Genomic DNA, 14466 nt, shown 5'->3' on the forward strand with positions numbered 1-14466 from the left:
CCCAATTACAGTTCTGGCCATTAGTACAGCAAGCTATTAAAACCAAGTTAAAAAAGGAAGGTGGCTGCATTTACCATGCTGCTTTATTTCTCAGAAGGCTGGCATTTAGAAATAAACTAATCGCTTCAATTTGACAGCAAGCAAAGCACTATTTGCTGTGTTGTCTGAAAGCCTTGAGAAGGATTTGGATACATTTAAAGGTTTATTAGAATAGTGACAGGGCTTGCCTGTATAGAGCAAGGATGCTGGATGGCTATGCAGAATTGATACTGATGTGTATTAAATCCAACACTGATATAATGAGGGGCAGGAAACTTCAAAGGTGAAAAGGTGAATGGCAGGAGACTTATGGCTTCATTATAACAGCTTTTTTTTAAAATTTCTTTTTTTTTTTTTAAACTGGAGACTTCTGTCACTGTAAACTGAAGATTCAATCACTTTGCAGACCTAGCAGTGATTAAAGTTCTAGCATCTATTCTCCATAGCAAAGCACTACTATGGCAGTATGGCAAAAAAAAAGAATATTGCAGACAAAAGCACAGAGAACTGAGCAACGATTCCAAGTGACAAACTTTGTATCTGCACATCTCCCCTACTGCAGCGAGAACTTCTCAGTCCTCCAAAGCTAAAAGATCTAGCATTTTCTCTGGTCCAAAAGGAGTTCTTAAATATATTGCAGTTTCACCAGAGCAGTTGAAGAACAAGTCTACTCTATCATGAATTTTATCTGAAAGAAGTAGTTATGCTCAGGATAGCCTGCACATGTTGGGGAATTTTTGTTGATTTTTCCTCCAGGCTTCATTACGCAGTGTTTACAGTTCACTCCACCCCCCCCCACCCTTTTTTTTTTCAGGCTGGTCTTTTTCAAAACCACTGCCACATTTTAGGTACTCTGAAAAGATTTTAACTAAGAACAACCGCCTAAATTTTCTTTTAAGTGAGAAATGAATCCTAAAAACTTCATGAGCTAGAAAGCTTTCCCATGCCTCACAGCAGCCGTATGTCCTAGAACAAAACCTTATTCAATGCTGAGTAAACAATAATGCACTTCCCCCTCTTAAATCTAACTTGTGGATTTATCATCTTACTTTCCTTGGACACAACTGCAAAAGGGGAATTATTTTTCACAGCTGACAGTGGGAATGCGGAGCCCAGGAAGCAGAGAGCCCCAGAGACCTGACAGTCTGCTTGAACTGTGCCTGAAAAATGCGATTCATCTGAACGCTGCAGAGAGAAGGGGGGGAAAAAAGGATGAGCCTAATTGGTTCTGACTATAAAAGTCACATCTCGGTTTTCTCTAGAGATGCACATTGCAGGAAACACTATTAGTGAATCTGGATCCCTTTTAAAAGGGCTAATTTAATCAAGCGCTACAATATTTAAGAATATGACACTGTTAGGAGATTTACATATAACATTTGACAGTAAAAACTATCAAATGTTTGTCATTAAATGACACCGAATGAATCCTTTGGGAGAAAGACGATACGTATTAGCGGTAGCCAAAGGGAGCAGTCTCGCATACAATAAAGCTTCACAACAGACAATTTGTTGAGCACTAATTCAAACCCAGATCCTATCTATTATGCACAAAATGAAAACACAAGACAAAAGCTCAGAGAATAAAGGATGCCTACCATGAAGATATGGGAACGATTTATTACCAAGTGACGGACGAAATGAGTTTGGTGTCAAAATACCCTCTTGTGCTGCACATGATGCTGCACGTTTCTAAATGCAAACTCTTGGCTGCAATGAGGAGCTTTTGTTGAGCAGCGTCCCCAGGACGGCTGGCCGAGGCGCAGCCGGGAGGCTCCCATCACGCTTGAGGTGAGCAGGTACGGAAACCGCATCAGATTTACCCCGCGTTCCTCTGCCCGTGTGTGGAGCTTTCAGATGGATCGTCTAAGGGCTTCAGGCTTCTCATTTTTTTCAATCTCTCACCTTACATAAGCACTTCATTTATCAGAAAGAAAGGGGAAAAAATCCATTCCGTGTTGAAATAGACTGCCACCTGCATTGCTTCCTAATGTAAGCAAATCCCAGTAGAAAGGTTTAGCACCAGACTTTTCTGCTGGACCAATAAATCACTCTCAGAAACAGAGTTTAAACCCTACATGTGGTGTTAACCAGCAAGAGTAGCACGTTTTTTAAAGAAATTCCAACAATTCAACAATTAATCCAATTTCCTGGAAGAACTCAGGTGACCACTGTGTATTTCGGGATTCAGATCAGCCATAGATATATTAGCAACATAATGAAACTGTTACTGCATTTTAACAAAAGAAAAGTAACTGGAATACACTGTGTACAGTGTGACACTAACAAACAAGTTAAGAATGTTCCACAGACTTAATCTTTGGATAATTTTGTGTGCAATCGTGTCTGCGTGTGCATGTAAAGACACTGGAAATGCTGCTCTGGAAAGACATGAGACTATTAACCTGTGCAGACACGGCAATTGCCTCCTGGAGTGCCGGTATCCCATCCATTTCTCAGCCCAGCTGTCTCATAAGGTAAAAATAAAACGGTGCTTTGAGTTTAACAGGATGCAATTGACTTACAAAGCATGGCTGGGCTCTGCTGTGCTGTACTCGGGAGAGGCTAAAAAGTGGATTAGGAAAGCAGAACATAAAACAGCATGAAAAAAACAAATTATTCCCTGGAAAACTTCCTCTCCAATTATTCACAAAAGAGAATAAAAATAAGTGAGCTTTCAAACAATCTGTACCACTTCTCTATTTTATAGTTCACTGCAATTGCTTTTAATTAACTTGCATAATTTAAATGGCCTGAATTCTACAGCCCGTTCCCTTTAAGAAACGTCTTCTTGCAAACTTTGATTAGCTCTAGAGAAAAGACGGCAGATGACTTTAAGTGGCACGAAGGTGGATTTATTGGCAAGAGTGTCAGGTTTGCACTTGGCAAGGAATTGGCAGATAGCAGAAAATGGCTGGACAGGATTCAAACTGCAAGGACTCAGAGCTGAAAAAGGATTTATTTGAATAGCAAAGTATAGCAGTGTATTTACTTCAGTTAAAATTAATAAAAGCTTTTAGCTAAAAACATGAAGAAATTAAACTTCCAGTGGAAAGCAACTGCATTGCTTCAAAGGCATGGTCACAGGGATATTTATTGCTTTCCTCCCTCACCATGTCATTTATTGCTTCTAGCAATAGGAAGGTATATTGATCTCCCTGATTGGCTGTATGTTCAAAAGTCAGATTAAATCTGAAGCTGCACAAAATTATTTAGCATACAGGAAATAAAATGCTTTATTTTTGTCCTAAATCAACTGTAGAAAAGAGTAGTATATTCATTGCATATGAAAGGCACAGAGACTGAAGTCCCAGAAATAGCAGAGTAGTCAAAGGAGTGTAAGATGCTTCATGCAGGTAGACAAGAGGCTTGGCCATGCTCTACAACAAAAATGACAGGGTTTTGTGCCAAAAGAAGTTCTCACTATTGAAGGATCACCACCTGAAACTGTAACTTTATTTGGTTTTGGTGAGATTTTTTTGGCCCAAGGTTTTTGCTTTCTGTACAAACGTCACAAAATTGCCTATGACAGTGCTTAAAGTATCAGCTATCGTACTGAAACCTTCTTTATGCTCATGACTCCACCACTGGAGATGGACCAGTGGGAACAGCAACAGAAATGGTTTCCAAAACAGCAAGCACTGCTCTGCTCCCGGGCTGGTGCTAGGCCCTGCTTCAGGGGGGAGGCCGGCCTGGCTGACCTCCGGGGTCCCCTGCAAACAATGTTTCCGTGAAACATTCTACGAAACAGCGTTCACAACTACTCAATCCCAGGCTTTTGGCTAGTAGCAAAGATGCCAGACAATGCTGACTTTGTTGAATCAGACATTTATAAATTGCGTTCAGCCAGAACAGCTCACAGAGGATGCTAAAAAGGTAGGGTGGCTAGGAAAACAGAAATAGAAAAAGCAAAAAAGCAAAAAGAGAAGGGAAAAGACGAAAAAGAGGGAAAAGGAAAAATCTCAGTCACAGTGTCTCTGAACTGCTGCTTTACACTATCAGATCTGCATGAGACACTTCTCTGGAACTTTCCTGATTCTGGTCTATGATTCTAACTAGGTGATGGGACATTCTAGTCTTTTCCAATGGCACATAAAGACCCCAAATCACATTTAGCAGCTTCTTTTTCTTATAGCAACCATTCATTTTTTTCCTACTACTTATGAGTGTTGTATCTGCAGGAAACCGAGTGAGCCATTTTCCTATTTTGCTAAGTACTGATGCAGTACTTGATTTCACTTTTATGGACTAAAGATAAAAGATGCTTTCCTCAGAAAACTGAAAGACAACATTTCAAGTCTGGCAGCAGCTGGTCTCAGCAGCCAGCATGTGGCTCACCTAACTACAAGTATTTAACTGAGACACCAAAAAAGAAGGACATTCACAAAGTCACCTAAGCCATTTGGAAGAGTTCATGCCCAAGGAAGTTGAGGATGCTCCAGACTGATGTACCTCAAGTGGGAGCAGACTCTGGAACCATGTAACCACAGGGGGTGGAAGGGAGAAGTTCAGACTAAGGCTGCAGGACACTTCCACAGACACAGACCATCAAAGGCTAGTCATACTGAAGCTTGACCTTATATTCAATACGTTGTGCCAACTTCAATCATCACTACTTCCTTTGCATATTTCTTCCCCTTTCCTCCACTGAATTATGCTATAAGTCTACATGCCTTGGACCATGATCTGGGCTGGCACAACAGTAGAAATATTTAACAAAATTCAAGTCAAAGAGAAGGTATGGACATTTTTTAATTCTTACTTCCCTTGGCTACTCTAAAGAACTCTGGATAAGAACAAACTGTTTGTACCTACCAGTAGAAGACCTATCATCTACAAATTTAATCTACAGCAGTGTAATTGTGCGGAGAAATCCACACATGGAATAGTTTGCTTACGTATCTCTTTCCAATAGAACTTTCTTTTCACTGATTTAATCTGTTATTCTAGATTAAGTTGGAAATTTCTGCAAAATAACTTCAGAATAATGTTTCTGGATTTGTCAGCAAGAGAAATCATAATTTATCCCATCATTTCTAATGCTTACATGGAAAAGTCAATAAAATGCGAAAAAAATGGAAGGGAGAAAGCTTCCTTTGTACTTGACAGCACCAGACCTATCATGTTTTAGAACACTTCTGATACTACTACATCAATAAAATTGTTACACAAAGCACAAGTAGAGAAGTATACTGCTGTTATTTTTTAGGATTCCTTGAAGGTTTGTCAATAAGGTATTATAAATTCACTCAAGTCTGAAAACCAAGTTATTTTTACACTCAAATTTGCAGTTTCTACTTTGGAACTGCAGAATGGTCAGCCATGTAAGTCATACCTGAAGCCCAAATCTTGCATGTTGCCCCACATTGTGCACCTATACGTGCAGCCATCAAGGCTATTTTGATTCCGTGGATGTGTCTGCTTGTACGGAGAAAGGAAGTAAACACATTTTTTTCCTGAAACTTGCATGCAGGCTCAGGTCTTCTTCAGTATTCCTAACCAAGAAAAATTATGGCAATTTAATAAGAAGTGGAGAAAATCCTACAATGTGACAGATCAGCTATAAAAGCACACACTGAAATGAGGACAACCTTTTTAAGCCATCAGAATTTTCTTCATGAGACTAGACTTTTTCTGTGTCATACTCAGCACACAGAGACTTTCCTTTTTCAGTGCTATAAGGAATCTGACAAGTAAACCTACTACAGTTAATAGCATTTTAATCTTTATGCATAATAATCACAAACCTACATTGTACAGTTTTGATAATAATAACTGACAGCTGAATCTGAAGTATACATTTCTTTCCAAAATAGATGCGCATGTAGGTGGATGTGTTGTAGAAATATAATATACTACATGGCTGAGCCTAGATAAGCTGGTGATTCTCAAACGTCAGCATCATCTGCACAAAGTTAGGGCTGAAATCTGCTCTCCTAAATACCTGTTCATCCTTCTTATGACACTTTCTCTAAAGAGCTCAGTGAATAGTATATAAAATAAGTATCTAATGAGGTATGACAGAAACTCTGATGGAACTAAACAGCAGAGATCTAAATTCTAATAAATAAATGAAGTAAAACATTTACTGCCAGCAACTATGTCAAGTTAGCTATAGGAAACTGTAGCTGTGCAGCTGGAGAAGGGCAATACTCTGCAAGCCAGAGAAGCGATGGAACTCCTCCAGCTTTGATTATTTATGGTGTGATGATGAAGGAACAATTTTCCATGTGGGGAACAGCTTTAAAGTTGAACAGTGAAGCTGAAACAGAGATTTAATGAAAAATCAGAGGGGAACAAAACTACAGCTACAAGAACAATAACACTCGTTTTAACAATTTAAAAATATAATTTATGTGCAAAACCAGATGTTAACTTGTCAAGCTTCAAGGTAAACAGCAAACTGTATTCATAACAACCCTTCTGCTGAACAGCAAACATGCACTATTTAATGTTGCTGTAAATAAGGCCCACTTCATACTTCCAAATGTTATCAAAATGAACACAAACGCAAAACAAACACATTTTAAACAAAGGACACATCTGTATTTAATGCAAAGCTATTTTCAAAAATCCCAACCTTTCATAATCTACCATAATCATAATAGCCTGAAACATAAGAATGCTTTCAGGCTTACAAAAAAAGGCTTCTAATTTTAAACATTTACGAGGACACTGAGAAGTGGCTTAGAACCATACTTTAAAACATGTTTTCAGGCTTTAAATTGCTGAAAGCAGAGACCCCTTTATCCATTTGGCCTGGACTAGAGAAAGGGAGAGAAGCACAAAAATATGATGAAAAGAAAAGACTGTACATGAAAATTTCCATTAAAAAAAAATGCAACCCACTCCCTCATCCCAAACCTCCTTCCTCCCATCATCATTGTAACTCCCCCCCTTTTACACAAAATGAAAGGGAGTGACTCTTCTTGCCTGATAACCACCACCAAACAACTCATCTACATCAGTGGCTCTGGTGCACCACCATTTTTAACAAATACTTTTTGAAAATATTTTTGAAGGACAACTCTGCCATCACTGGTGCTGTTGCTGAACAGGAGGGACTCCGTGTCAGAGCTGCATTCATTTCAGCTCATTTTAAACTATGCCAAGGAATGGGTGATATTGCAAGAAAGGTGATTTAATGTCCATTCTAAATAATGAACATGATCAAACCTTTTAAATTTTTTTTTCCCCAACTCTTAAAAAGTGTGCTTTATGCTGGGAATGAACTTCCCTTTGATATAGTATAACTATGTGAAGGAGGGATTGTTCTCACATTTCTGTTTCAGAGAAAACACCAAACTGTTTGATTTTGAGAGTTAAAGGATTAAGATGGGGGAAAAAAATGCTTCTAAATGCAAACACACTCTACTAAAGTTAAATATAGTCTCAGTTTGATAGGAAACACTGACTTTAAAATTAGCAATTCCTTTCCAAATACGCCATACATTCTCCTCCATCTACCCAGTGAAAATAAATATGAATATATTGTACGCATTAAAAGCTGGGTGTGCCATACCCAAGAGTAAGAACAAGTAGTATTCTTACAGTAGTTCCGCATACAAAAAGTAATATATGAAAGCAAAGAAAGAACCACAAATATGTATTTATAGCACCAGATAATAGGGAGGAAGTTTTGAAAATCCACAGGGATTCTTCCACCTTACCAGGCACCTGTACAGTTCTATGAGCCTTTTCCTTTTGTCTGTTATTTTTCTCGGCTCCAGTCCCATAGTTCAACTCCAGGGCAAAGCACCATACAACAAGAAACTACATTCAAAACTATTAGCTCATCAAAACTGCCTTTACTGTTTAAAAACAAAACAAATACACAAAATACTGCAACATCTTCTGGAATCCCACTCAGAAACCCCAGCATTTTTAGATCTTTTCTCATGTTCTCATCACCACAATTTTTGCAAAACTGTGAGAAGCCACCCAAGATATTTTAGGAACAACTCCTTCATCACTGCAATCCCTCAATTATAGTTTGACCACAAGAAGAAATGGATAGAGTAGTACTGTAGAGACAGTATTGGTGTATTTTTCAGTTTGCTCTCTGATGTGCTCTGACTTCTGTTGAACAGTGATATAGTGACTTCTTATGCTGCCTCCATTATTGCTCCCAAAATAATTCCGAGGTACATAAGGCTTTAAGTAACAGAAGTTTAAACACCAATTTCAAACTAGATTCAATGGTTCAATGATCTTTGCATCAAAACTGAGCTCCAGAACTCCATCTCCTTACAGCCTGAACTGATTTGCCCCCTTGGAGATGTGCTGAAATGGTCACTTACCATGCCTGCTCTGTAGCAGGGGACACAGCATGCACTATTCCTGCATTACAGGCTGCTACAGCTTTGCATCCTGGTAAGGCAACTGTTACTGGGTCCTGACACTGGAAGGTTAAGGTGCTGCATGCAATTCCTCTAGTACAGTAAATCTGGCAACACAAGTGAAAAAAACTCATTACCTGTACCACAGACTTAGAAGTGAAGGAACAATTTCCCTTTAAAGCCACAGACTGGGTCAACTGCAGAGGTACAAAAGCTATATACCAAGAGTGTTAAAGGCAGAGTGCTAATGGTGTTGGCAGCAGTAGTGCTGCTGTCACAGGAGGTGCAAGGAATATGCTAAAAGTTCACTGTGAAACATGCAGTCTATTGCAGAATGTCAAACTTTCCAGGATTTTACTCCGATTACTATTTTAAAAACAAACTTGTATTTTTTCATAAAACAGTCAAGCTTTGAGGGTTCTGTTTTCACGGGTGGCAACTAACTCGTCTTCAACCCAAAGAGTTACAGGCAAAAAAATACATGTAGATTTTTCACTTTAAAAATCCAAAGATCCTTGCTGTACCAGGACAAAATATAACACCTAGAAGACCTGCCAATAACAAACCTGCAAGCAATGAACATGGTTGAAGACACTGAAATCATGAAAACAAGAAAGCTCTTAAATTATAGATTATAAAGCTCCTGAATGCCAGCTGCATGTATGCACATTCAAATGATTCAGAGAACTGCATGGAAGTATATATTTACCATAAAATCTGGAAGCACAGTTGGGACTGAAATTACACTTTCAGTCTGGTTTGTCATTTAATTCGAGATTGAGATTACTTCATATAAACTGATTCATTTCTGTGTGTATAGTATAATTTAACTTGAGACTCTTTTTCCTTGATGTTGACCGTCAGCATTGGGTACTTGCTCCTGCTAAGTTCTTTAAGCATGAATTTTAAGTACAGTGTTTCATAATTGGCTTGCATGTGCCCATCTGGAATGATACTGGATAAATACATTTTCTATTTAACAAAATGAAGGTTAGCGTAACTTAAAAAAACCCCAACAAACCCACCAAACAAACCTCTGAAGTGATACAATTCTTGAGTTAGTTTAGCAACACAGCAAAAAAAACATAAACAATTTGGTAAGATAGTTGATGTTTTTCTTAGCATTGTAGAACTGAGCTTCAATATTCACCATTATTAGAAAGTTCGATAATTCCTTGTTTTGATAACAAACTAAAAATTGTCCATAAAGTGGAAGGGTCTTCACAGTTATGATGACTCTGCCAATGATTACAAAGATCCTCTTTTCTTCCAAATAACTGTTTGCATAAAATGCAGTTATAGCCCGCTTTAGACCAAATTTCTATTTTTTTGCTTGGTGTACCAAAACCTACATTTTGCATCTCCTTGTCTGCTTCACCACTTCCTGACTGAGTCAGTTCACTTTTAGGTAACATATCGACATTATTTTGATGGTGAAAGTATATCTGTCTTTTCAGTTTTGGAAAAGTATAAAAATCCTCCTCGTGGGCACTGCATTTTGCTAAATGTCTTCTCTCATTGCACTGTTTCCAAAAGTGGGTTGTATGTTTGATCAGTTCCCCCTTAGCTCCTCTATTTCCTTGCAAAACCCCTTCCTTTACTCTTCCCTGGATCTCTTCTCCATGAGAGCACAATAAGTGAAACTTCATTTCACCAAAAGACTGTGCAATAAACTGGCATCGACCACATTTGATCTGTAATTTCACTTCTCCTGGATTATGGAATAGGTCCTCAAAATTGCACTTATTTGCCCTGTTAAAAAAAAGGAAATACAAACTATTTCAGTATTAGCCATGCACAGAATAGAGATGGCAATTTCTGTCCTTGTAAATTCCAAGAAGAGATGACATTCATGAAACATTCTTTTAATTAAAAACAGGCCATGTTGCTACAGTATCTAATTTATTCGGAAGAGAAAAAAAGAGAGAAAAAAAAAAATAATCAGGCTGATTAGGAAACAACTAAAACCAAATGTTTTTCAATACTGCTGAGTTTAAGAATTGCCTCCAAAATTAGCCTTGGTAGAAATAATCTTTTAACAACAGTAACCTTTTAATAACAGGTTAATAACGTTTTTTTAAGTTCCTGATTTAGTGAGGTGAACCCAAATACTTCTAGCTCTGTGCCAGAAAAGTGAAAATGAATATTAGATGTAGTGTACTACTAAGAGAAACTAACTTGTTTACACTGAGTGATCTAAGGCCAATTTAAGACAAAACTAGGTCCCACCTCCCACTCCAAGGTGGAAACAAGGAAACTTTTTTCTTTTTTCTCCTACAAGTTTGTAACACAGTTTTAAAAAGTTTAAATACCTAATTTACAATTGGACAGACTCTCTCACTGATTTAGGACAGCTCTGCAGCATAAAGGAAACAGATACACACAGAGCGAGCAAGTCCCTGGTTTAAGCCAAGCCAATCAGAAGATGACCTCCACAGAAACCTTCTCACAATGTCTACGAAAAGGACCACGTAATACTGTGTATTTATACACATTCAACATATCACCCAACAAAATAGATAAACTAAATGATTCATTGTATGAAGGCTAGTAAGGCTGAAAGAAAAGTGCTGGTGTTTCGTAGGTTCAATACCTTAAAATTTTCTAACTGATGTCCCAGAGAGTGGAGCTATGCAAAGCCAAATGTGTAAAATTGAACTGTAGTGTCGTAGTGAGGCGTCAGGTTAAAGCCTTGAGCTTATTAAAGTGTACTTCAATGAAAGTAAATTCACAGTGGAACAAACAAAAAAGCCAACGTTATACTGCATCAAGAAATTTCACCTCAAAATTACAATGCAGAGATAAAACAATGTTCTATCCATCTTAATATGGTAATGTTAACTTTTCTACTTGGCTAAGTGATCACAAGAGCAGCGGTAATCAACACACAAGACGGATTATCTCACAGCACTCCAAAGAAGGAAATGGGATAATGATATTTAATAGGGTAAACAAACTACAAGCTAATACTGAAATATTAATTCCTTTGCACTTATTGCAATTGGTTCACTTATCTTCTGGGGAAAACCCAAAATGGGCAGAACACAGACAACAGTGCAGATTAACAGAAAAAAGCGTTAGCTGTGAGAAATCAACTGATCAAAATAGCTCCACTGGCAGTATATTGGGTATTGCTAGAATATATGCAAAATCACTTCAGATATTCAGGTGTCATTAATAATTTATATTTGATAAATCAGCTAAAATATACCAGATGGTCTAATGGATTGACTAGATTCCTTAACAAAATATTTAAACCATTAGGAATCTCACTTTTGGGGAAAAAAAGATGAGGAAAAAGCAACAATTTTCATAATGGTGATGTTTAAGAACTTCCACTGACAATCTGAAATCCTGTTTTCATTAGCATTTAATTAGTGAAAACACTCACCTCTCCGTTGCTTCTTCTGCTTCTTTTATATTCACGTCTCTCTTCTTTAAAGCATCTTGGAGCTGCTGCTCGCTAGTAGAGGGCTCTGTGCTGATAACAACCCTGTGCACTTCTCTTAGGTGACCAAAATACACTTTTGCATGGCCAAAAACTTTAGCACAGAATTCACAACACACAAGTTTTTTGGGTTTGCCTTCATTGTGATGAAGTTTCATATGCGTGCTCAAGCTTCCAGAGTGAATATATGCTTTCCGGCAAATTCGACAGCTGTAAGGCCGTTTGTTTGTATGTGTGTTCATGTGGTCCTGAAGATGGTGTTTAAACTGGAAGATATGGTTACAAACATGACATTTATGCAACAGCTTAGGTACAGTTGAACATGCATTTCTACTTAAATCACTTGATTTAGCTGATGTAGCATCACTATGCTTGTAACTTAAATATTTGTTGGGAAGTGAACTATTTAAAAAAAAATCTTCATCTAAATGGTCAGGAGATGGTGTCTCTACTATTGCTGCAGAAGTCAGTGGTGCAAAAGCCTGCACAACTACCACTGGTTTTGGTCTAATACTACGGTATTTTTTCACTGCCTCTGCTTTTTTGTCTTCAGGTGGCTGAAGATCAACTTTTGCCCTCTCTCTTCCTTCTCTAAACTTATTAATGATGCATTTCCTTCGCTTGGTCTGAAAAGCCAATAAATCATCTGGGGGTCTTCTTTTCCTGCCTCTTCTTTTAGAGGCTGCACCGTTCAATTTTTTAAGACTGTCGATATCCACTTTATTGGATGGAGAGAAGGTATTTTCTCGAATGGTCTGTTTGGGGACTTGTGTAAATGATATAGCTAATCGCTTATCAGATGCTTTAGTAGGAACATGAAAGGTTTTTGCCAAAGCTGGTATCTTTTCACATTCAGACCTTAGTGAAGGACCAGATACATCCACAACATTAGTATTCTGCTTAGATTTACAGAACACTGAATTTTTCATCCTTGAGTAAGGCAAAATAGGAAGTTTTCCTTTTGGTGCTGATGGAGTCATCTGTATTGTACTGCCAAAAACTGCTGGCGACAGGACAGCAACAGAATTTGCAGAATTTGTGGGTTTTTCCTTTAGTTTCTCAGACGTTATGAATGACTCTCTTGTGGTTTCAGATGCTGTCTTCACAGAGCGTAGACTTAGTTTTGTGGGATTAATTGTACTTGCCAGCTTGGATGAAGAGTCTTTAACTACAGATGGTCCAGAAACATTATCGTTAGCAATTTCACTTTTGTTCACTAAAGGAGATCCAGATTCCACACAACTGCTTTTATTTACTAATGTGGCAACCCTAATTTCAGCTGAGTCACAGTCTGTTAGCATCACTTGCTCAGTTGAATCTGAACCAGAATGAGTTTCAGGACAGTCTTCAGTTAAGGTAGTCATGGGGGAAGTCTGTGATGAGATCGATGCTTTGGTAGGAATCTTGTTATGTGCACCCCAAACAGAGATTTGTGCTGGTTTTTTGTCACTCAGCAATTTATTTCTTACAGATTGGTACCTAGGGATAGGCAGCTTTAGGTTTTCAGAAGGGGCCGTGTTTGACTGCTGGACTTGCTGTGTTAGGGCAGGAGCAACATATGGCAAGGCCAACAGAGAAAAAGTTCCCTCATGACCAGCCACCTGCATGACAGCATAGTTTTGAGTTGGTACCACCAGAGGTTTAGAACCTGCAGCTGAAATTGGTGTATTTTGCTCAGGCAAAGATGACTGAAGACAAGAAACCACTCCAGATGTTAAAATTTTTGGTACCATTTTTGGAGCAATGGTCCTAAACTGACTCTTCTTCTGAAAACTTCCTATTGTATCCGAAGGGGATTTGTGTTTATCTGTAATAACATAACAAAGATGTAATACAATATATAGTATTTATTTTTTAAAAGTTACTGTATTGAAAATAAAACTGCTTACAAAGGATACTATTACACACAAACTTATTAAAAATATTTAGGTATTTAAATGACCACTAAATTAAGTTTAGCATTGCAAAAGTTTCATAGACAAAACAAAAATTTTGAATATAGATATGCAACCCCCCCCCCCCCCAATCTAATCTTAAGTGGATGTTTCATTCTAGGTTAGAAATTACATGGCATTTCAGAACAAATACACTTATAAGCCTTTTCTGCCCTGGAAAAGCTGCACTAACATGCTGGCAATATTCAGATGGAAGAACTAACAGGGAAAGGATTTAAACTCCCTGATACAGAACTTTTCTGAGCACCTGCTCTGATCATATCTCTCAACCAGAGTCATGCTATCTTTCAGAGTTTCTGTAACATTCAGAATTTGGGGGTTTTATCAGATACAGACCAAAGCTTACCTGATGAAGTCTTTAAAAAATTACTGCTATAAAACATGCAAATAATGTGTAATAAAATCAAAGAGGACTTGAGAGAAGACGTACCATTGTTAAATACCCAATCCTTCACAATAGAACTACTGTAGTAAGTTATTCAAATATTTTCTTGAAAGATGCAATATATCAAGGTTATATCACAGTTATAACCTTCCTGTTTCTACTTGTATTGGTAAATGTCGCAAACATTTTTAGTAAAGAAGAATGTGAGGATAATTAAGTAAAACAAATAAAAGGAAAAAGGTAAAATGAGTAAGATATAATCTGCATTGAGCAGCAGTTATACACTGACCTTTCAGACAC

The 14466-nt window shown here is 37.9% G+C and overlaps 1 protein-coding gene across 8 annotated transcripts in view; it reads right to left on the reverse strand.

Annotated features, from left to right (window-relative positions):
- Window positions 1–5350: 5350 nt before the first annotated feature.
- Window positions 5351–14466, reverse strand: part of ZNF438 (zinc finger protein 438) — a 58954-nt gene continuing 49838 nt past the window's right edge. For 5 of the 8 annotated variants that reach the window (XM_072854573.1, XM_072854572.1, XM_072854569.1 and 2 more), the window contains 2 exons: window positions 11770–13633; window positions 6311–10130 (listed from right to left, as the gene is read on the reverse strand). In XM_072854573.1, coding sequence (XP_072710674.1) covers window positions 9518–10130; window positions 11770–13559 — 2403 coding nt within the window. In that variant the 5' untranslated portion in view covers window positions 13560–13633 and the 3' untranslated portion in view covers window positions 6311–9517. The other 3 variants (XR_012041233.1, XR_012041232.1, XR_012041234.1) reach the window with 3 other exon arrangements.

This window comes from Ciconia boyciana, chromosome 2, assembly GCF_034638445.1.
Source record: "Ciconia boyciana chromosome 2, ASM3463844v1, whole genome shotgun sequence".
In the NCBI taxonomy this organism is placed as follows: Eukaryota; Metazoa; Chordata; class Aves; order Ciconiiformes; family Ciconiidae; genus Ciconia; species Ciconia boyciana.